Source organism: Epinephelus moara, chromosome 21 (assembly GCF_006386435.1).
Source record: "Epinephelus moara isolate mb chromosome 21, YSFRI_EMoa_1.0, whole genome shotgun sequence".
NCBI lineage: Eukaryota > Metazoa > Chordata > Actinopteri > Perciformes > Serranidae > Epinephelus > Epinephelus moara.
The window spans coordinates 30424571-30447442 of NC_065526.1; the positions used below are offsets into that span (position 1 = coordinate 30424571).

Sequence of the window (22872 nt, forward strand, 5' to 3'; positions counted from 1 at the left end):
ATCCTGCAGAGAAAGTTGCTATTCTAGCACTGGCAACAACTGCATACACAGCAAAGCAACCAAAAAAAGAAGACAGACTTATCAAAAGAGAGTCTTAAAGAGAGGATAAATGACAAAAAATACGCTATTATCATGTTTCAGAGATGGAGAGAAAATGTTGCTAGTAGTTTCTCCTTCTGCTAACCGGAGCCGAAGCCTTATGTCTGCAGCTTCTAGTTCATGTTTTTGTAGTTAACATTATTTAGATCCTCGAATCACAGTGTGTCCTGCGCCTCACTCCCTGCTGCTACAGACCACTGTCGGCTGCCGGCCAAAGCTTCGTCTCCCAAGCTGATGCCTGCTCTTATCCCTGTTTTGTCTTTCCACTGTTTCACCAGTCATTAACTCTGGTTGGTTAACATAAACCCGTAATTTACCCAGTTAGATGTGAAAATGTATTGTCTCTGTCCATGGTAAAAATACTATTTATTTAAATGGAGCCTGGGGGGTTTGGCGATTTATTGGCTGTTTCTAGTAAAAACAAAAAGGATCTTACTCATTAACATAATAGTCTATCTCAGTAGGTAACCTTTCCATTCTGTTGTCAGACACTTATAATGACAGTCTGAGCCCGTCAGTGGCAAAACAAGCATTAGTTTTGTGGATGTAATTTGACGGTGCACATATGCCCGAGTGGTCACACTGCGCTATGTATGTAATGCGTGTCAATTGTTGTTCCCATCAGTCTCTTAATGGGGTCCAGGTTGAAAAATACCAAAGTTACCCTTTAACTCTGGTTAATAGAAACATTTTGTGTAAATAAAAGGGGACATTGGCACACTGAAAATAAATTATTGACACTGTGACATTTACAGAGAAAGCTGGCTTATCACCAACTCAGTTTGTTGGTATCTCAACCTTGCCTCATCCACTAGGTGGATATTTTTGATGGAGAGACAAAACAAAAGAGAAATGTTTTGCTTTGTGTGTCATGCGGCATGTTTACAGAATCTCAGAATCATCAATCAAAGTGCTCAGAGTTTCATTCTCTCCACTGCTACTGGAGATCAATAAATTCTGCCACTACCACTAAAACAACTCCAGGTATTGATCGTACTGTCTGAGACTGCAGGCAGATGTGAGATGAATTCCATTGTTAGGTGGATGTTCCCTTTAGAGTTAAAAGTTGTGAAAAGGGCTGGAGGAGGCTGGGCTGTTTGATGCCCGAAGTACGCAGCAGGGTACTAGCTTGTGCTGGCCTACACATTATGATTTACTTCTTTTAAATAGCATGTAAATTCACCGTGTTTCTGATAGCCTTGTGCTTCAACATCAATAGTTTATTACATTTATTGAAGACATTTTATGATGGTGGGAGATATTGATCATACTCAATGTATCACGGCTTGCTCCAGGTGGTATAAAATGGCTATATCGCTTGCTTCGGTGTTTTGGTTCTCACACTCTGTCCTATGGCTCTTTCCCTCTTACAGACTTAAAAAAAAAGACTCACAAACATGATAGGTAACACACACTCTCCCACCCATCCAGACCACACTCTCCTGAGCAGTAGGGTGTGAGCAGGTGAGGTCTATGTTTATGTATCTGCAGGGCCCCAGGCTATGACTGTGTGGTCACGTTTTGCAACCATGGAGCACCAGTGCGACTTGCAAATATTATTAATATATGAACTGGAGAGCTCGTGTTTCGTTTCCAGGTCACAGTGAATCATTTCTCATGTTTAATGGTGCTACAGTAACAGTTTAACTACACGCTAACTTCTAAAAACAATGGTTGACCAGAAGATTTCACTTTAAAATGTCTGACTGAGGAGCTTCCTGTGAGATTAGGCGAGGAAACATTCATATATGTATTACTTTTTACTCTGATCAGCCTGAAGAACCAGTTATGACTGCTCTTTTGCTGTACATGCAAATAAAAACTCATGGCAGCATTATAGAAAAATGAAACAAAAACGAGCAGCTGTAGTTGATTCAAATAAATGGAAGGCAGCAGTTACATATGTAAATCAAATGCAGAGTGACATGCAGAGAATATAAACGTTTATGTCAGCCATCACATTTGACCCCGTTGAAAGTTTTATACATAACAAAAAAGTCACCTCACCACATGATCACATATTATTCTGTTCAACAGGTAGTGATGAGTATAATGGTCCTGTTTATATCTCTTTCTCTGATTCATCTTTCTCGACATTTTCTCAACCCACGTCTTTATTTCCTGAGACAGTCTCTCGCTGGCTCTCTTACAGCTCACATTAACACTGCCCACTGTGTGTCATTTTTTAGAAGGAAGTATGACTGAGTGAGAAGTCACATTCTGTGTCATCAGATCTATGTTTGGTTAATAAAATGACAATTGATGCCAGAAGAGAGATTTGGATCTGACTCTGCCTGAAGTTGGAGAGTTTCCTGTTTGTTTTAGCTTTTTTTTAAAAAAAAAAAAAAAAAAAAAAAAAGAGACACGTTTTATTTAGAAAATGCAGTCACTAATCAGGTAAATCCAGGGTGATATTGATAATATTGGTAATAATTAGGGATGCACCATCTGTGAAATTCTTGGCTGATTAAGCTGTTTAAAATAACACTTTGGCCCGTAGCTGAAACCAGTGTTTTTTGCTGTTGTTGGTTTTTTGGGTTTATATTGGTATTTATTCCCTATTTTGTGCCAGTGAAACAAAGAATTCTTTATTATAAAGCCAGCTACTCCATGGAGGGAACTAATTTCAGCCGCATTCTTTCGGTCACTACCCAGAGCTCATGACCATAGGTGAAGGTTGGGATGTAGATGGACCAGTAAATCGAAAGCTTTGCCTTCCGGCTCAGCTCCCACTTCAATACGAAGGACCAGCGCAGCACCCGCATCACTGCAGAAGCTGCACTGACCCGCTGATCCATCTCACGCTCCATTCTACCCTCACTCGTGAACAAGACCCCGAGATATTTGAACTCCCTCGGTTGAGGCAGTAACTCTCCCCCAACCCTGAGAGGACAATCCACTGGTTTCCGGCAGAGAACCGTGGCCTTAGATTTGGAGGTGCTGACTCTCATCCCAACCACTTCACACTTGACTGCAAACTGCCCCAGTGCATGCTGGAGGTCACGGTGTGGTGAAGCCAACAGAACCACATCATTTGTGAAAAGCAGAGATGCAGTTCTGAGGTCCCCAAACCGGACCCTTCCTTACCTCTGGCTGTGCTTCGAAATCCTGTTCATGAAAATCACAAACAGGATCTGTGACGAGGGACAGCCCTGGTGGAGACCAGCACCCACCGAGAATGTGTTTGACTTATGCAATTCCATCCATATCAATTTATTTTAGTGCAAACGTTTGCTCACAGAAATGCTGGTGTGATCATGTAGAGCATTACTGTGTGGCTGTTAGTAGCTTTTAATGTTACTTTGACCACCAGCTTTCTCTAACCTTTAACAGGTGGTTTCATCCCCTACCACCTACCAAGCTGTACCAAAACAAATTCCTGATTCGTGGTTGTATGAATGTTAAAGTGAAGTTAATAGAGTTAGTGTGGAATAACTGAGCATGAAAGATTGATCTTTGTGTGAAATGTAAAATCTAAATGTGAGTTTAATTCTCTAATTAAAGTGTTTGTGTGTTGACAGATGGTATGTTTGGGAGGTGTCACCCTGTTCCAGTGAAGGAGGTCTACACCTACGATGTTTCCCCGTCTGTAGTGCAACACTTCAGGACGCTGCTGGAGAAGCTCTCTAACAGAGGTACACACACACACACACACACACACACACACACACACACACACACACACACACAGGTACACAGTTCTCATTCCATTAATACACAAAAGCAAACGTACATGACATGCCAGAGCCTGTCTGTGAACTGTGTCCTCTTCAAATTCTGTTCATACGCAGATGATGTGCAACTAATAAGCTCTGGCTTATACAGTTTGTTGATTTTTTTGTCAATACAATTTTGTCCAAAGCAACTTCCAATAAGTGCATGTAAGCTGTGTGAGATGTGACATGTAAATAGTAAGTGCATTTATTCCAAAGAGCATGTTTGGTGCTACAAGCTTTTATAGTGGGTTTTTTTTTTGTTTGTTTTTTGTTGTTGTTGTTTCTTTGTTTTTGAAGTGAGTCATCATTAAGTGCTGCTTGGGGTTACATGTTTTTATAAATACCATGGCCACTAACAATTTTCAATTCTGATTGGCTCGCATGTAGACTATGGCGATATCTATTTTTTTCATATCTTCATACCATCCTGAAATTCACCTGGAGTATGTGGTATACGCGGGTATGTGTGTACTACTCCTGTCTCGCTACTTTCTACTGTCGCTGGCCGATGGTTTACAGTCATGTAACGTTATCCCCAGTCGCCATGTCTGTCCGCTCAGCTGCCTGTTCCTCTAGCAGAGACTGACCTCTGGTGGTGTGTTGTAAACACTACATACAGTATCCTTAATACAACATTTCTGTATGTGTTTGATAGAAACAGGAGTGTCTGTATTTTTGACGGTATTTAAAATCATACGGTTCGGATTTCCAAATACCCTGGTGTACATGTAATACTGTGATACTGCCTTGCCCATTGGCAGGTGTGGATTAACTTTTAATAACTGGACAGTATAACTGGAAACCTATGGAGCAGATTTGTGCTGGCATTTCTAAATTAATGTGGCAACAGTGAGGTGTGGCGAAAAAGCTTGGATAACAAACTTTAGATCCACAGAATATTATTTTCAAACATGTACCTTTGTTTCATTTCATGGTATCTGTGTCTGTCTGGGTCTCAAAATCAAATGAGGGTAAGAGGAAGAGACAAAGGACTTTTAAAAATACCAAAAAATTAGTCTCTTAAAATTTGCCGCTGTTTTGCGTCGGATGGGTTCTAAGCCTCCAGGTCAGTGAAATTCATCCATTGCAATCATACAACGTATGATTTTTTCCCACAAATGTATTTATGTTCCACACAGAAATATTTCTTGTTTTAAATAATAGTAGTAAAAATCCACAACATATGTTTTTAAAAGGTATTAGCAATTTTCTTTCAAAACATATTTAGATGTTGTTACATTTACAATTTGCTTGCATAAACTTCACTCTATTTGTGTGAGTTATTTGAGACTCCCTTGACGTGGCTCAATTCACAAATATATTATTTATCAACAGGTAAGTATCTGTAGTCAATCAGATGTCTCCTTCCCTTTCAGCCAATCATGTAAGTGTAGATTCAAGGGTTGTTTAATGTGATTGTTACATCAATAGATATGTACAAAATACACAATATTAGTGATCGGAATCAAAAGTGGCCTTACAATATGATATTATCACAAAACTTAAGTCACAGAACAGTCTTATTGCAATTTTAAACATTTTGCGATATGCTAAGTATTGCAGTGACATTTATTGCTAATTTAGTGTGAGTTATTACCTTTTTTCAACTGCTAATTATTTCCCCAAAGGAAGACTTCATTGGTTTTATCTAATAAGATAAAGTTTTCACTTCTCAGTCAAATTCACAGTACTATGCTGTATTGATTTCTTCCTCCACCTCTACACAACAACTTAAATAGAGACAATTTCTAACACAAGTACACAAATCAGCTTCACTACAATGCAGCATTAACAGACAAAGCACTTGTCTGGACACATTTTCACCACATATACAACATGCTAATGTTTTTAGCACAAGCCTATGGCATTTTACCTAGCTAGCTAGCGAACATTTCCTCTTCTCATGTGAAGCCGGGGACAACAGCAACATTTAACAAGGGTAACGTTACAAAATTTGGCTCCATTACAGCTAGCAAGGTTCACTGACAAAACAACTGTCTTATACTAAACACGTTTTCCAAACAAATGCAACATGCTAACATTATTAGCGCCAGCTTATGGCATTTTACATTGTATAAATTAGCCTAGGGGCGAGTGGAGATTTCCTCTGCTCATATGAAGCCAGGATAAATCCCGAAGTATAAATCCTCAAAGGATAAATCACACACAAGACTTAAAATGCTATTTTAGTGGAGGCTTTATTGTCTTCACAATTTATTGTTTCTTATCTGTGAAATTAAAGTAAATAAAAGCTTTGTCTTCACTGAGGGAAATGGTTTCATGTCACAAAAACAGACAGGAGGTGTGTGTCGCCGCAACGTGTAGTTACATTTCTGGGAAGGTATACGTCAGGCTATGGTGTAGGGTATGGTGTAGGCTCTACATTGACACAGGGCCTACAGCGTTGATTCAGTGCAGAAGTATACATTCCGCCCCACTCAGCTGTGAAATGTTTTTCCCTGTTGCTTAGTTTTGGCACTTCCCACGTCAGCACATCCAAAAGCAGCACAAAAGTTTAGCATTTTCTACTATTTGAGCGCATGAGAACAACTGCAAGGTGGTGGCGGTAGTTACGCATCTCACGAGCCCAAATGTGGCATCTACTGTCAATATCTACGGTGTTACATCTACTACCAGGTCAACCTCAACATGGAGTCTGGTAGCTGCTCCCCACAGGCAAGTGATAACTCTCCCATTATACATTAAGAAATATGTTTGAGTTAGGATTTCTTGCTAAGATAGTGATGTGGCCTTTAACACAGCATTTATGACAACATAACATTTAATCAAACCACACCCTGGTCTGTAATTTTCATGTGTATTGTGTGCATTGAAAAACATTTATGTGGAGAAAGTCATTTATACTGTATATAAATCCATAAATACTGTGTGTATTCATTAATACTGAAACTGATCTGACTCCATAGCCCTCAAGCACTTTCTATTTTCACAGTGGGGTTGCCCCGAAGCCCAAAAACTTATTGTAAAAGTCTGTGAGTCTGTCAGGATGGACTTTGGAACAGGGCGAGCCCAGCACACAGTCACATTGTCACTCTAGAACCTTCCTCTTCCTGAAATGAGCCACAGCCTGATAACTCCTCCCTCTTCTCAACACACGTATTTCTTTGTTTCCTCCCCTTCACAGATCTGACAGTTTCTGCATGGATGTAACCAACATGGTAATATATGCTGATGATCCTCATTCAGAGCACATCAGGAAGTGAGAGTTGAGGAAGGAGTGTTGCTTGAATCCGAACACAGACCTGTTTTGAGGAAGTGAAACTTTCAGGCGTTTGCTGTCAGTGAAATGGCGCAGCAAGGAGTTCAAGTGGACCATGAAAAATTCTGCTGTTCAATCTGTCTGGATCTACTGAAGGATCCGGTGACTACTCCCTGTGGACACAGCTACTGCATGAACTGTATTAAAACCCACTGGAATGGAGAGGATAAGAAGAAAGTCCACAGCTGCCCTCAGTGCAGGCAGACCTTCACACCGAGGCCTGTCCTGAGAATCCACAGCTGCCCTCAGTGCAGGCAGACCTTCACACCGAGGCCTGTCCTGATGAAAAACACCATGTTAGCAGTTTTAGTGGAGGAACTGAAGAAGACTGGACTCCAAGCTGCTCCTGCTGATCACTGCTATGCTGGACCTGAAGATGTGGCCTGTGATGTCTGCACTGGGAGAAAACTGAAAGCTCTCAAGTCCTGTCTGGTGTGTGTCGTCTCTTACTGTGAGCAGCACCTTCAGCCACATTATGAATCTCCTGCCTTTGAAAAGCACACAGCCACATTATGAATCTCCTGCCTTTGAAAAGCACAAGCTGGTGGACCCCTCCAACAAGCTCCAGAACATCTGCTCTCGTCATGATGAGGTGATGAAGATGTTCTGCCGTACTGATCAGCAGTGTATCTGTTATCTCTGCTCTGTGGATGAACATAAAGGCCACGACACAGTCTCAGCTGCAGCAGAGAGGACTGAGAGGCAGAGAGAGCTCGGAGTGAGTCGACAAAAAATCCAGCTAAGGATTCATGACAGTAAGAAAGTTATGAAGCTGCTTCAACCGGAGGTGGAGGCTATCAATCGTTTTGCTAATAAAGCAGTGGAGGACAGTGAGAAGATCTTCACTGAGCTGATCCATTTCATCCAGAAAAAAAGTGCTGATGTGAAGCAGCAGGTCAGATCCCAGCAGAAAACTGAAGTGAGTCGAGTCAATGAACTTAAGAAGAAGCTGGAGCAGGAGATCACTGAGCTGAAGAGGAAAGACGCTGAGCTGATGAAGCTCTCACACACAGAGGATCACAACGAGTTTCTACAAAATTACTCCTCACTCTCACAACTCAGTGAATCTACAGAGTTGCCCAGCAGCAAAAGCCGTCCTCTGCAGTACTTTGAGGATGTGACAGTGGCTGTGTCAGAGGTCAGAGATAATCTACAGGACATTCTGAATAAGAGGTGGCCAAAGCTTGTACGGACAGTGACTGAGGTGGATGCCTTACTGTCGCAACAACTGAGAACCAGAGAGGAATTCTTACAGTATGCATGTCACCTCACACTGGATCCAAATTCAACAAGCTCCTGGATGGTGTTTTCTAAGAGGAGGCATAAAGTAACAACTATTCCAGTGGACTTCCCCTCATTACATTCTGACCCCTCAGCTGGATTCATTGGGAAGTATCAGGTCCTGAGTAGAGAGAGTCTGACTGGACGTTGTTACTGGGAGGTGGAGTGGGATGCACTAGTCACAATAGCTGTTGCATACAAGGATATGAGCAGATCAGGGGCCTATAATGAATGTACATTTGGAGAAAATGACAAGTCTTGGGCATTATGTTGTTTTGCTAAATATGAATTCAAACATAACGGTATTAGTACTCCAGTATCGGGTACATGTCAATGGGGCAACAAAGTGATAGGAGTGTTCCTGGATCATAAGGCAGGTATTCTGTCCTTTTACAAAGTGGATGAAACCATGACTCTCCTCCACAGAGTCCAGACCACATTCACTCAGCCTCTCTACGCTGGACTTGCTCTTCATTATTCTGGAGGAGACAATGCTGAGCTGCGTGAGCTAAAGTAGACAGGAATTTTTCATGTGGCAATGGGCTAGATTATTTTTTTTTTCTGTATTTTATTCTGCTGTGTTGCTAAGCACTTACTAATTTGGTGTTCATGCATAGTGTGTCCCAAATATCAACTGTCACTCAAACCCAGTGTCATCATTGTATTTTCTGTTCGTGTTTCTGTAGGTGGCAGTCACAGCTGTGGTGGCAATTACTGCTTATGTTAACAGTGCAGCACTGTGGCTCACTAAAGAGACATCTACAGTATATTGGTGTAATCACTACTGCAGCCAATCTGCAACACAGACAAGTTGAACATGCTTAGACATATACTGTGGTGTCATTTCATAGCTATTGTATTTTTATGCATATCCTAATGCCTTGAAATTACTGCTCATTTGATTGCTGTAAAATTAGCTGTGTTGTCCTCCTGTAACATTATCTCTACATTATCTTTTCAATAAGGAATTGCAGTGTAAATATAATTAGTGCTATCTTAATCAGTGAGGAAGAGGTGAAATGTTTAGTTGATTTATTGTGTGGGTGAAGTGAACATGTAGTGAACAAATGTCTATTACAAGGATTTAGCAATTGGATGTCTGAAAAAGCATTACAAATATAAATAAAATGATTGCTAAGAATGAACAAGGCTTGTTTTGTATATTCATAGCAAAAACTAAACGCTACAAGAACAAAAACAGAAAACTTTTACCTGCCTAATCTGTGTAGCACATGCTTGAGATAGAGGTACGGTAACACCACACAGACAAACAAACGACAAGCAGAACTGCATGATCACAGTTTATGGATGTGTGCATTTTTGAAAAGAAAAACAAAAAAACATTCGCTGACTTCAAGCAAATGTAACAAATCACGAGAGCCTTCATAGAAATGTAATGAAGTCAAAAATACATTAACTGTCTTTCAAGTCAAAGTAGTATGTTTACGAAACACAATACTCACTGCACTTAAGTACATTACTTAAGTAAATGTACGTTGTTACTGTCCACCACTATACATCACTGAGACAATCCATTTTCTCTGAAATCCAGCCCCACCAAAAACTGAGTTTTCCAGTGCTTTAAATTAGATCTTTTATTCCTTTTATTTGGGATCGTGAAAATATAAACAGGTTAACAGCAGGGATCAGTCTCAGTGGGTTGCATGTCGTACATACATGCTGCATTTAAGTACAGTGCCAGATCTAAAGGATAGGATACATGGTTAATACAGAAAAACTAAAGTATGAACAATCAAACTGAGCACCAAGACTTGAATCAATGTGAAATATTGTTGAGATTTTATTTTAATGTACACTTTTTATAACCCCTGTGGAAATGACTCAGTTGCTGCTTGTCACTTGCTCTGGTGTGGGAAGCTGCTGTTGTTGTATTGTACCACTAGAGGGAGGCAGACACCTGTGTAACAGCCCACTGGGCATCTGTGAGTATTTCAAGCGCTTTCATCATGCAGCTTTGCTTTGAACGACAGGACAGGAAAAACCAGTCTGTTACTCTCTAGAGTTTAGCTTTCCGTGCCTGCGCCGCTGAAGACAGAATCGTGTCAAAAAAGTACAACACTCATTTTGTGAAGAATTTCTTTCTTGCCTTTTTTCCACCATTTTTCTGTCTGATTTGGTTCCCTTCTTCCCTTACCCTCTGTAAAAGAAAACACACACACACACACACACACACACACAAAACAAAACAACAAAACTGCTCCTCTGGTTTAATTCGCCGAATCGGCACTCGGCGGGAGAGCTGGAGAAATATTCAGATTTCACAGAGAGGCGAGGAGTTTGGAGGCATTTGTCAGGCGCTCTGAAGTGAAATGAATTATGCAAATGAGATGTTTGGCCCCGGCTGTCTGCAGAAGCCATTAGGGAGGACAAAACTCTAAAGACACTGAAGCATCTGCATTTCAGGCCCTGCCAGTCCACTGAAAAGATAACACAGTTTGCTCTCTCCTTATCTTTTTCTATTATAAACACACACATAAGCATATATTCTCATCAACCTTTCTTTCTTTCTTTCTTTCTTTCTTTCTAAATATATAGCCTACTGTCAGGCTGTTCTCATGCACTGTTCGTACGAATACTTACAAAAAGTATTGCACCAGAAATCGTAAATAACCCATGTAATCATGAGCCAGTATTTTATGTATAGTCCGTGTAAGGAGGCAGGTTGAGGTGGTGGATGGGTCAAACAACACAGGACTTTCCCAAGGAGATCGGTGTTCGGAATCAGAACCATATGAAACCAAGTAAACTCTGAGTTATTGTAAGGCACATCATCAATATCTAAATTTTCTAAACCTAACCTTAGTAATTTTACATTAAGTACATAACTTTATCTTAAGTACGTAATATAATTTGTGGGTCACTTATTCATTAGATATCATACTAAAGAGGGGGGGGTGGGGACGTAGGTGTCAATCTTGTGTTTTTATGCTTGAAGGAGGAGATAAGAGCAGCCTCCTCCAATAAGAAAGAGGCTCTCGTTTTTCTTGAAATCTGATTGGCTCAGTCATCAGTCATTACTCATAGCAGACCAGACTAGTTTGACAGAAAACAAGCCGGTAAAACAAAGAAAGGGTGGCACAGAAAAAACTCGAATAAAAAAACTTACATCTTTACAAGAAGAGGCAGCAAAATGCTCCAAAATAACCGACCTGTTTGGCCGCGGCGTTGGTTGACGGGCCGAGGCTGCTGGTGTTGCTAACGACGGAGATGGAGCTGGAGCCGACAGTGCCATTATAGCAGGTGTATTAACGTTAGCTAATGTTCGTGAGTGTGTAATGTGCAAGGTTGGCTTTGGCAGATTGCATATTTTTTCTAGGTGTCCGTTTCAAGAGGCCAACTAGCCTACTAGGTATTGCATTAAGTCATTATAATTTAAACCTGTAGTAAAAGAAAATATGTGCTTGCTTTTTTCCTGTGGATGCATCATGCAATTAACGTTAGGTGGTGCTCCCAGTCCCAAGGACAATGAAGCTGAGGGACAGACTAACCCCAGTCGTGATGAGGAGGAGGATGAGACCAGAAATATGACAGGTACAATGTGAAGGCATAACCTACTATGCATTACTTTTGAGTTGGAGGAAAACATTTTTAGTAGTATTAAGTGGGATTTTTTTGTTGTAGTGATAAGTTGACTAAAAGGGCAGACAATTATACTGTGCATAAAGTTAGATGCATTAGGATAGAGTCATATGCTCTTATTTTAAGTTAAATCACATCGCCATTTGTGGCCAATTCATTATTGCATTTATTTTATAGTCTGGAATTAAACAATAACTGCTGATTTTCTTATGCAGTTGATTCTGAGGACAGCGTTTGTGTAGTGTGTACAAGCATAAAGGATTATAGGTAGAAACTTGTGGGCCGGTGTGTGGGCTGGTGCGCCTGAATGTCCCGGGCTGAATTTGTGTCCCAGTCCGCCCCTGGTCTCGTCTCTTATACAACATATGTGAACATGTAAAGATACTTTATTTGCACTTAATTATACATTCATACTTTTGTTTTTGTGCAATCTTAAAATTCTGCGTGTGACCACCACTAGAGTAAATCTAAAAGAAATCAGATATGAGCATTTGGAAGCTCATTTTTCCACCAAAAAAACAATCGAGGAGCATAACCCCGGGACCCCCTAGCAGGTGCCGGGTCTTGTATCCTTCTCACCTTTTTCACCCCTGACCAATTTTCATGCCTGTAATAACAACATGGATCCTTTTGTATCGTCGTCCATCATTTAATTTCTAAGGTCTAAAGTTTACAACAAGCTCAGACAGGGCAGGAAATACAAACAGCCTGGTTGTAAACAGTTTGCCCAGAAACCACTCTACACTCTACATATTCTACATTTACTTTAGGGCGACAACTAATGGTTATTTTCACTATCGATGAATCTTCTCTTTATTTTTTTATTGATTGCTTAATAGTTTAGACTACAACATTTCCTGAATTTACAGATTCTTAAAGCTGAAGGTTATGTCTTTAAATTTTTTGGTCCATCCAACCATCTGTAACCCAAAGACAAACATGAAAAAACAACAAACAACAAATGTTAGTTATTATGCATTCTGACTAGTTATCAGCATGGTTGCCAATTAATTTGCTGTTCGGCTACTAATAAATGACTAACTAATTGTCTCGGCTATAAGTCCCATGATAATAATTTCTTCTTGACTTGGCTGACAAGGCTATGGTAAGCACAGTGGGTCAAAAAGGTTTGTAGTTCGGGCCGTGATTTACAGTTAGTATCTGTTTTCTTTCTCAAATTAACTTTGGCAAATCTGGAGTTGGTCTTATTGACTGACTGCTTGTGGTTCTTGTCTTGTCAGACTCATTTTTGGGGATCTCTTTGTGTTGCCAGATCTTAGCAATAAACTTTTTATTGTTATTAATGGCCCAAACTGCAAAAAAGTAAGATCCAAATTGTAATAAACTGGAATAATCATAAAATAAGAGAATCTGTTGGCTCTCTCTCTAATAGCTTACATTTTTCAGACAGCTGTTGGATTGCATTCCCTCCCTCCTCCATTCGCCCACACACACATTAACAAACACACTGGAGCCTCCTCCTACTCTCACAGCAAACTAAATGCCCTGCAGGTGTGAAGCCATTTAAAAAAGTCAAGGTCAGAGCTGCTATTAGTCCACAGCGACGACGCTCCTCTCCAGTTGGTGCACAACACTGAAACCCTACTTGACCTCCCTCCACCACCTCTGAGGGTCTTTAAAGCGGCTATCTGTTGTGTTTTGATATTATTAGGTGTCTGTGTGGCTTCTCTGCAACAATGATTGATCTACAAAAACTGCTTCTCAGAGGGTCAGCTCACCAAAAGCAATACCTGTAGTTATGGTTTTATTGTCCAGGCTGTGAGATCTCCACCCATTAGATTTCTGCCTCCTCCTCAGTACAATAAAGGTGTAATTTTGTTTGTTGTGCTCAAGACATTCAACATTTTAAAAATAAACTAAACAGCATTGTCTTCCAATGGATATTGTTAGAAGTGAGCAGATATGAGAAGCGGGCAACAGAGGTCTGATAAGCTCCTTTTTTTTCATTTAAGTTACTTACTTAGAACGAAGTAACATAACACATTGCGAATAGGATTTTGGTAAAATTACAGTTAAGTGTTTGGTCAAAGAGTAAACCCAAACTGTAGATTAGTTGTTCAATGTTCACAAAAAGTCCATGGGAGGTTTTTCAAGGGTAAGCATTTGCTTTACTAGCCATGCTGTCAGCGGCTCAAACTGCCTAAAACAGAACTCAGCAAGTCCAACAGTAATGCTGTACTAGCTCTGATAGAAAGACTTAAAGGTAATCAAAACATTAGCATTATTATCTGATATCAGTGAGGAAACTTTAAAATGATTGAAAAAATACTGAGCGACAAATTACCAGGGTCAGATCATAATGTTCCGTCGAACGAAGTGTGAGGGACCCAGCTGGCAGGCACGACAAGTCAAAAAGAGTGTTTAATTTAGCTTAAAAAATTATGAAAACTACAAAAAAACGCAACAAAGTTATGGGCCCATTAAACAATAAACTAAACGGAACCTTCATACTTATGTTTTGGGTTTTACGAGAACATGTCTACATGCTTGTACATGCATATTTGAAAAACACTGTATTTTCATTATAGTGTCCGTGCTGGAACACCTGTGTTCACCCTCTGTCTGAAACGCTACATTTTAGTCCTCCAGGAAGGGAGTTCAAGATTTGCAGTATAGCGAAGGCATGACTCACTCTACTCTCCCTCTGATGGGCTAGTATTCATTACCTTCGTTAGTTGGGTTTGGTCACTGCACTTTCCACTGTAGAAAATCAAAATGTTGGAAACAGAGTATTCAAAATGGCCTAAAGCCTGAGGTTTATGCTCACAAGGCTTACTTTTACATATGTTAACACAAAGGGGAACATCTATATTTGCTGTTTGAAATAAGAGCCCAGTTTCACTCTGAAGTAGTCAAAATCTGGCGCTTGGGCAGTGACTTGTGGCATCAGAAACCAACGGAAAAAGGCGTCCTTTAACATCGGCATGATATGCAGCCGGTTGCCGCATGGTGGCATCAGGGGGAAAAGCGGCAGGACAAGAATGAAAGATAAGGTGGCAAAAGTCCGACTGGGGTGGATGGGTCCCACAAACACCAACCTTCGCCCAAGAGAGCGGTGTTCGTGTCCAGTAAGATTCTAAAGCCAAACTCTGTTCTTTTTTCCTAAACCTAACCATGTGTTTTTTTCCTAAACCCAACCACTTGCATTTGTTGTTTAAGTAAAAAAAAAAGACAATTCCCGGTGTTGTACCGATGTAGTGCGTTTATTTTGAAAGAGACTGTATGCAAACGCTAAATATCCTGTGAAAACAGATGTGAATCTTGAAAGAAGACAATGCATGTAACAGGCTTGACACGGTGTCCCATAATGTCCACAACCAACGCTCCCTGGGTACCTTTCACATCGTATGTGGATGTGGAAAGTCCATGACCGAAACGTCAATATGTGACGAGGTCAGAGTGAGAATGTGCTGGAAATAAAGGGGTAACACAAAGACAAGCACTAACACCTAAACTACACTTCTTTCATAAACTAGGACAAAAAAACAGGACAGTTAGTCCCATTATAAATGTTATAGCCATTAACCAAAACAAAAGCACCAATCTAGTCTAAGGAAATAAACAAAATCTCTGAACTAGAAATCACAATGATGCATAATGTGGCGACTACTTGGTACGTTCTTATTGGCCACTTCCTGTATTTAAGAGTTCTGCTTTATGGGGTGCATCTTTTGTTCCAACCTGCCAGGATGTCCCTCCAGCAGCAGCAGCAGCAAACAGCAGCAGCAGCAGCAAACAGCAGCAGCAGCAGCAAACAGCAGCACTAGGCAGATGTGGCCATCACACAGAGCTATGCTGGAAATGGAAGGCAGGACCCTGTACCCTTTGACCAGTCAGATTAAATGCTGCATTTTAAGCAAACCCAAAAAACCCCAAAAAAACAAATGTATCTGACAAGCCAAAAACACCCGTCACCACTGTGCGGCTGCTCATTTCAGTTATTTTTGGAGCGGGCCTACTGTATGGGTAGATTCAGAGGACAAACAACTTGATTTGTTGTTAAGGTGTCAGGATTTGTCACGACTCAATGTGCTCTCTCACCTTGCTGAGTGACACTGCCGTGACTGTGGGTTGCACTTCAGGTTTTGGAAATTAGATTTGCATAAGTGGTCTTGATAATCAAGCGTTAAAACTGATGAAATCTGTGCCCGTTATGATTTTGCCCACGGTTGTAATTACTGTGACTCTAAGTGAATACGGCCGTTGGTGATTGTCAAGCACAAAAGCATAATTTAGTCAGAATATACAAAGGGAAGAACAGAAAACTACTGTACCAGAACTACTGTTCTGGAACTTTTCTAAAACAGTTTTGTGAATACTTTTTCAAGGTGCGAATGCTCCGACCTCTGACCTCCTCACTGTTGTCTGCTCACATTTTTTTGTCCATCTAGGAACTGAAACTCATTTGCTTTTGGTCCTTCTGGTTAAAAATGCCAGCCTTGGCTCTTAATACATCCGGTGTCTTCAGCCCTTTTGTACCTCATTTAGTCAGCTGTTGAGATGTGGAAGCATCACCTCAACTAGCCGGCAGCCTCCTGCCCACAATTCCGGGGTGGTTTCAGTCTGTGAGAAGCGTAGAGTCACTCTGAATATCTTGGCAGGGGCTCCAACGTTTATTAACCTGTCGTGTCAGATGCCGTCTGTTCACCCGCCGCTAACGCCCGTTTTCTCAGCCACCATGGCTGCCATTAAAGGCTCCGTTTTATGGCTCTTTGATGGCAAAAGCTGGCCTGACACGCAACGCAGCTGTTAAAGTGAGGCTTGTGCCTGATTCGTGGCAGTTGGTGTCGTAATTCATTTTGCATGGGGTCTAAAGAAAGTGTCCTGGTACTGAAACGCTCTGTAACGACTCGAGCTGATTTAATTAGTGCAGAAGTGTAGATGTAGTTGTTAGAGAATGTGTTATTGTTGGTCCACCATCAGCAGTATAATGAGATGTCGGCAGCGGTAGTGTCTCGTTCAGGAGGACTCAGACTCCTGACAGAAATATATCTACATTAACATTGTGTAGTGGAGGTTGAAGAGATGAAGACATTAACCATTTCTTTATTTTTTTGTTTTCTATTTGGGCAGCATTTACCTCCTGATAATCACCTTTCTTGCAGGTCACCTAGTACCTGACCCAATGCAGGACTCTGAGGGAGTTTCAGCTCATTGTTTAGCTGTCGGGCTCACAACTTTACTGCTCCTGTTCACTGGACAGCTCTTATAGTGTCATTTTCGGCCGCAGCATGCAGCCGCACACTACCTGCTGAGCAGCAAACTGCAGACAGATGCAGTTTAACACATACTGAACATAGTGGAGTATTTAGCAGATAAAGAGCCAGATATCTCTCTTAGGAGGGAAGGGTGGGGACCAAAACAGAGATAATAGAGAGTGAATGTTGGACATGTGCTTGCAGGGTATCTGTGTGTGTGTTTGTGTGACAGCGTAGACTTTGACTGAACTCAGAGCTCTACGTCTTTCTGCTATTAATCTCTAGTTCCTCTTGTTACGGATTTTTAAAGCCTCCAGATAAACTTGAATTTTCCCTCAAACTGAAACATTTTAAACTCAAGCAAATGTGTTTTCTGTTTCATTTCATGTTCCTCTGGGCAAATTTTCATTCTCTCTTGCCTCTGCATTGCCAAGTCTCTACTTCCAAAATCTGCTTTACATTCAGTCTGAACAAGCTTTAAATTTATATTTTGTGTGGCGATGTTGTATTGATACACGGACACCAAGTATCAATCTTTCTCTCTCACCTCACACTCCACCATCCAGAGATAGCATTAGCCGCTGAACCAGATAAACATCAGATGAACAAACTGAAAACTTTATCTTGCGTGGTAAAATTGATGTTCACAAAGTTTTCCTTTGGGGAAATAATCTGCAGTTGGAAAAAAAATGAAGAAATCGCAATATATTGCAGTATATCGTATCGCAATACTTAGCATATAGCAGTAATATCGTATCACAACCTAAGTATCGTGATAATATCGTATTGTGAGTCTTCTGGCGAATCCCACTGCTGGTATATTATGCATGATTATTGGTTAGTTTTTGTAAACACGCTCACCAGCGAAAGTGAAAGTAAAAACCAACTCCAGATTCACTCGTTTGGCATATCGCCGTGCTGTATTTGCGTTCGTCCTGCACTGTGTCCCTTGGATGCCTGCTGTTTTTTATAAAGCCCCAACCTCACCTGAGCACTGTGAGGGTACACGCCAATAAATGTCCCGCACACATAAAATAATAGGAAATTAAGAAAAGACAGGCAGAGGCCAGAGTCTCTGCAGTAAAAAAAACACCAGCACACACTTCAGGTGTGATGATTTAGAGGGATTATTTCTTTATGAGTCTCTCCATTGATTTTCAGAAAAATTCTGCATGACATATCTTACGGAGACTTGTTTCTCCCTTTGAGGACAATTATGTTTAATATTCGTTCTGATATCATAGTTTGACTTGAAACTATTCCCAAAACAGCTTTGTGCAAACACATATGACCATGTTAAGCTGTGTAACCTTGTAACTCCAGTTCTAGTGATGTTTATGTTTTCAGTCCAGGTGAAGGAGGATTACATGCTCCTGACAGACAAACTGAGAAACTTTAAATATCTGTTCCCATAATAATATTTGTGTATTTACTTTATTTATGCTAACATGTTGGAGTTAATTTGGACCTGCAGGTTTTGACAGTAGCAAATTAAAACATTCACACAGCGGCTTATAGCACTAAATATAGAGGATGGGGCACCTCATACTAAAACAGTACATCATATATGTCCACAAGATGTATATGCTAGACAATATAATGAGTTAACTTGATTTTAAAGCCCCTGAAAAGTTTCATGTGTTATATGTGGAATCTCCTTACCTTGTGAGAACGTGAGATACAGGCCTTACAGCTGACAGCGGTGGTGTTCTCCTTCTCATTTTACGAGTGCGTCCTCTGCTCTGGACCCACATCTTGTGGCATCACATCTGGAGCTGCAGTCTGTATTACTCAAATCTTTCAGGAACGTCATCGCTCATCTGCCAAATGCCTCGGTTCATGTTGTGCTTTGCGCGGCGCAGCCATATTTCCGGTAACATTTTGTTCCGCTACCCCATCTGGTGTTGGCGCCTGCTGCTCTGTTCTGATGCCAAAAAGCTGTGTTTGGCTGCATGTTAAGCATAAGAAACAGACGTGAATGCCCAAGCAGCTCATCAAACTTGTCCTTTTGTATACTTGCTGAAATGCAGGAGAGATGTTTTGTTTTTTTTGTTTTTTTTTGCTTTGTTACTGATGCTGTTACTCTTCATTTGCCAGTAAATGCACAGGAGTGTCTGGCTGACATTGGTGCTGAGACAGTTTGACAGCTAGGTAATAAAAATGTTACCCAGAAGAAAAGAGACACAAATGCCCAAACTGCTCATCAATCTGTCCTCTTGTGCACTTGTTTCAGCAGAGAAGACAAATAGTTTTTGTCAGTGATACAGAATATGATAGTTAAATCAAATGAGGACGATTGATGCACAATGCAACCAATGAAGCTCGGTACATTTAAGATGAATCAGGTGACACAAAGTAGAGCGAGTGTTATCCATTCAGCTTTAACAGTAGTTGCTGCATGCAAGTGTTGGTGATATAAATACCAGAGAGCACTCACTCTGAACTGTGCTGGTTAACAGTTTCAGGTACAGTGAATTTCCAATTAGCTCATCAAGCCCGTACAACTGAACTGTGGCAGGAGGAGGAGAGAGAAATGCTTTCTGCTTAGTCACTGAAACAGCCAGCCGCTCACCAGAGTCTCTGAGGACGTGCCGCTGTTGCCTTGTCTCCTCTGCTAATGAGTGACCTAATGAGTTTAGGGAAATTACAGCACGCTCAGCAATTTCTCGCCCTTCTTTCCTACTTACTGCATCTCAGCTGGACTTTTTTCAGGTGTAAAACTCACTTTTTGAGAACTTCACTGCAGTGTAGTTCAATTGAGAATACGTTCTTTTCCATTTGAGACACGCAGGTACAGACCTTCCTCCTCTGTGGTGTGGTTCTAAAGGTTCTCTGTGTTTCTGTCTGTAGGTTTGACCTGGGAAGATGACACCACCCAGCAGTATCTGTCCAAGGAGTTATCCAAATTGAGGAGGATTCCCCTCAGGTCACAGCAGAATGGAGCTGTCTACAACCCTGACAGCAGGTCAGATGTTTACCCAGTTTACCCATCAGTAGCTCTGGGCCATTGGGTTCTGTTGAGATGTGCCACTGCCCCATTATGGTCCATGAGTGTTAGGGGAGCCTTATGTTGCTCTTTGGTGGGTCTAATGCAAGTTGGACAGGTTCACAACAATAAAGACAGACTTATTTTAAACCTAACAAGTTAGCCACCCTATCCCCAGGTTAAGTCAAAACTAAGAGCCATGTTCAAATGTTTCGTTGGTGCACCTGAGGCCTTTAATATGAGGTAAGCAAGGTAACTTTAGGTTTAACCCCGTGTTTTCAGAGGTACAGTGGTGGTTCACTTCTTACCAGGGTACATCACCTTGGTAATATTAGCCGCGTTTCCACCAAACACTTACAGTACCCTAAGATCCATACGGATATTTTCCTAAATCATACATCCTTGTTGCAGTTCCATTGCAGATGGTACTCTTAATCTAGGCAGGGTTGTTACCAGATGGTAATAGCCATCCAGCTCTTACTGTATTTCTTCTTAACTGATGATGTAGAGGAACATCTGCACCTCCACCGAACAGGGTTGCACAACTATTTCAGAACAAAAAATTATTTCATTTTCAAGTGGATTGGCGATAACACATACAATATATCCATTAAATCCATAAGTAAATCAATAAAACCATCTTTCAACAACATCATCAGCAACATCTGTTGGCCTTATCTGTTGTTATTCACCTGAGCTTAAACCCTATTATCCGAAGCTGCTATCTCATTCTAAACCCTAAACCACATGTCCTAAGGGTAACACAGAATATAGTACAACAACAACAACTACAAAAAAAAAGAACAGACTGTTGAGAGCAGAGCAACACTCCAACCTCCAGATTTTATATGAGGGATATACTAGATTCGCTTTGGAAAGTAGCTGCCACTTCCACAAGAGTCTGATGAAACACCCCGTTCCACCCCTTACATTAAGGGGCACCCTTTATTATTGCAGAGGGTGGGTATTTGCTCACAGAGTAAGACTAAAATAGAATACATCTAAACAACACATTAATTTAATGGAATACAAATACATTAATAGTTGGATCTACTTGTGGCAGTGATATTATAAGCTGAGTTACTTCAGCATTCACACAGTCTGTAATTTTTTTGTCAGCTTTCTTTCTTGCATTTGAAGCTGTTAGCCTGATTATGTATTTAAGTTCTTTGTTGTCTACTTTTTCATATTGCACTTTGTTTGTAAAGTATGCTGCCCTGCTGCCAGTAGATTTGTCCATGTGTACGCATGACCATATGCTACAGCACTGCCCCTTTCATGTGAATGCGCTTACAAATAGATTGGGATTATGGTTGTTAGGTTTATTGAAGCCAGATTACCAAAAGATATCCTGGGTATGTTGAACTTGCATCGTAGTACAGGCCTCTGCGTACCAGACAAAATGACAAATGACAAAAAAGAGGAAAACGTGGCTCATGACTTGTGGTTTGCTAAAAATATTGTGAAGCTATAACAAAAGAAAGCGGTTTTGGAGAGCACAGTAACGTGTTGGAAATACACAGCAGTGTATATTAATTAAATTACGTGATGGCTGTACTGGTGTACAGTCATACAGTGATGTGCACTTTCCTTCCTGTTTCTCTCCCACAGGCCTGCAGCTGAAGCGATGGACCCAGTAGACCAGAGGGTGAAGCCGGTGGAGGTGGAGCTCAGCAGAAATCTGCAGATGTACCTCCAACGTCTCGGCCTCCTTCCCAAGACGTCGTCTGCCTCCGGTCTGAGCACCCCTGACAAGGTGAGGGATATCTGGATGATATGTTTGCCTCTATTGGATCTCTGTGAGTCTCTGTGTTGTGGTATTGCGGGCTTTTTGTTTTATCAGTTTTTTATCACAATATATTGATACTGTTTGGCATATATAATATTAAATTTATATGCAGCCAATTATTTTAATATTATTCACAAAAAAAATGTAATACCACGATAGTATTTCTTTATCACCTCAGTTTTAACTAGATTTCTGCACTGTTTTTACATTTATGATTAAGATCTGACCAATTCAACTTTTTATTCACAAGTGTTTATTAAACATTTTCTGAATATAAAGCATTCAACACTTAGCGGTAGTTGTTAAAGGATGAGTAGGATTGAATTGTAAAATTTTAACCCCATTGTACGTATGTTCTTCAAGCACAACACCAGGGGTTCAATGTTTTATGCAGAAACACACTTTTCACACAAATGTATTAAATTTAAAGATTACAAAACATCAAGAGACTAAGTTTTATAGCTTATCGCTAATAGCTTCAAAACAAAATGTGGCATTTTTCCTTATTGTACTAAATATAGTCGTTCTTTTGGCACAAATGGGTGTTGTGGGCAAGGCTGCAAATCAGTGAGCAAGACTGTTTTGTGGCAGTTCATAGGTATTTAATTCAATGGATTTGCCAGAAATGCAAATTCCTATCTGTTTATTTTATCCATTAATGACTGATTATAGTACAGTAAATTGAATAATATTATATTATATTGTGCCCTCATGATGTATAGGGATACAGTTAAGTTTTTATCCATGTTGTTCTATACTGCCAATGATGCATAAGCATGTAAAAACGTATGACTGACGATCAGTAAGCTTTTATAAACTTCAGCTCCTGTTGCTTCCTGTTTCAAATTTGAGAGGGCGAAGAGCAGGTGGGGCATTTGTTTTTACCCCAACGTCTGCATGTT

General features: G+C 40.6%; 1 protein-coding gene across 2 annotated transcripts in view; it reads left to right on the plus strand.

The window, feature by feature from the left end:
• LOC126382840 (receptor-type tyrosine-protein phosphatase N2-like) overlaps nucleotides 1-22872 on the plus strand; it is a 298552-nt gene that overhangs the window by 45353 nt on the left and 230327 nt on the right. Inside the window, exons 3-6 of one of the 2 annotated variants that reach the window (XM_050032933.1) lie at nucleotides 3621-3734; nucleotides 11839-11928; nucleotides 20046-20160; nucleotides 21793-21937. In XM_050032933.1, the coding sequence (XP_049888890.1) occupies nucleotides 3621-3734; nucleotides 11839-11928; nucleotides 20046-20160; nucleotides 21793-21937 (464 nt within the window). The remainder of the gene's footprint in view (nucleotides 1-3620; nucleotides 3735-11838; nucleotides 11929-20045; nucleotides 20161-21792; nucleotides 21938-22872) is intronic. The other variant, XM_050032934.1, reaches the window with a different exon arrangement.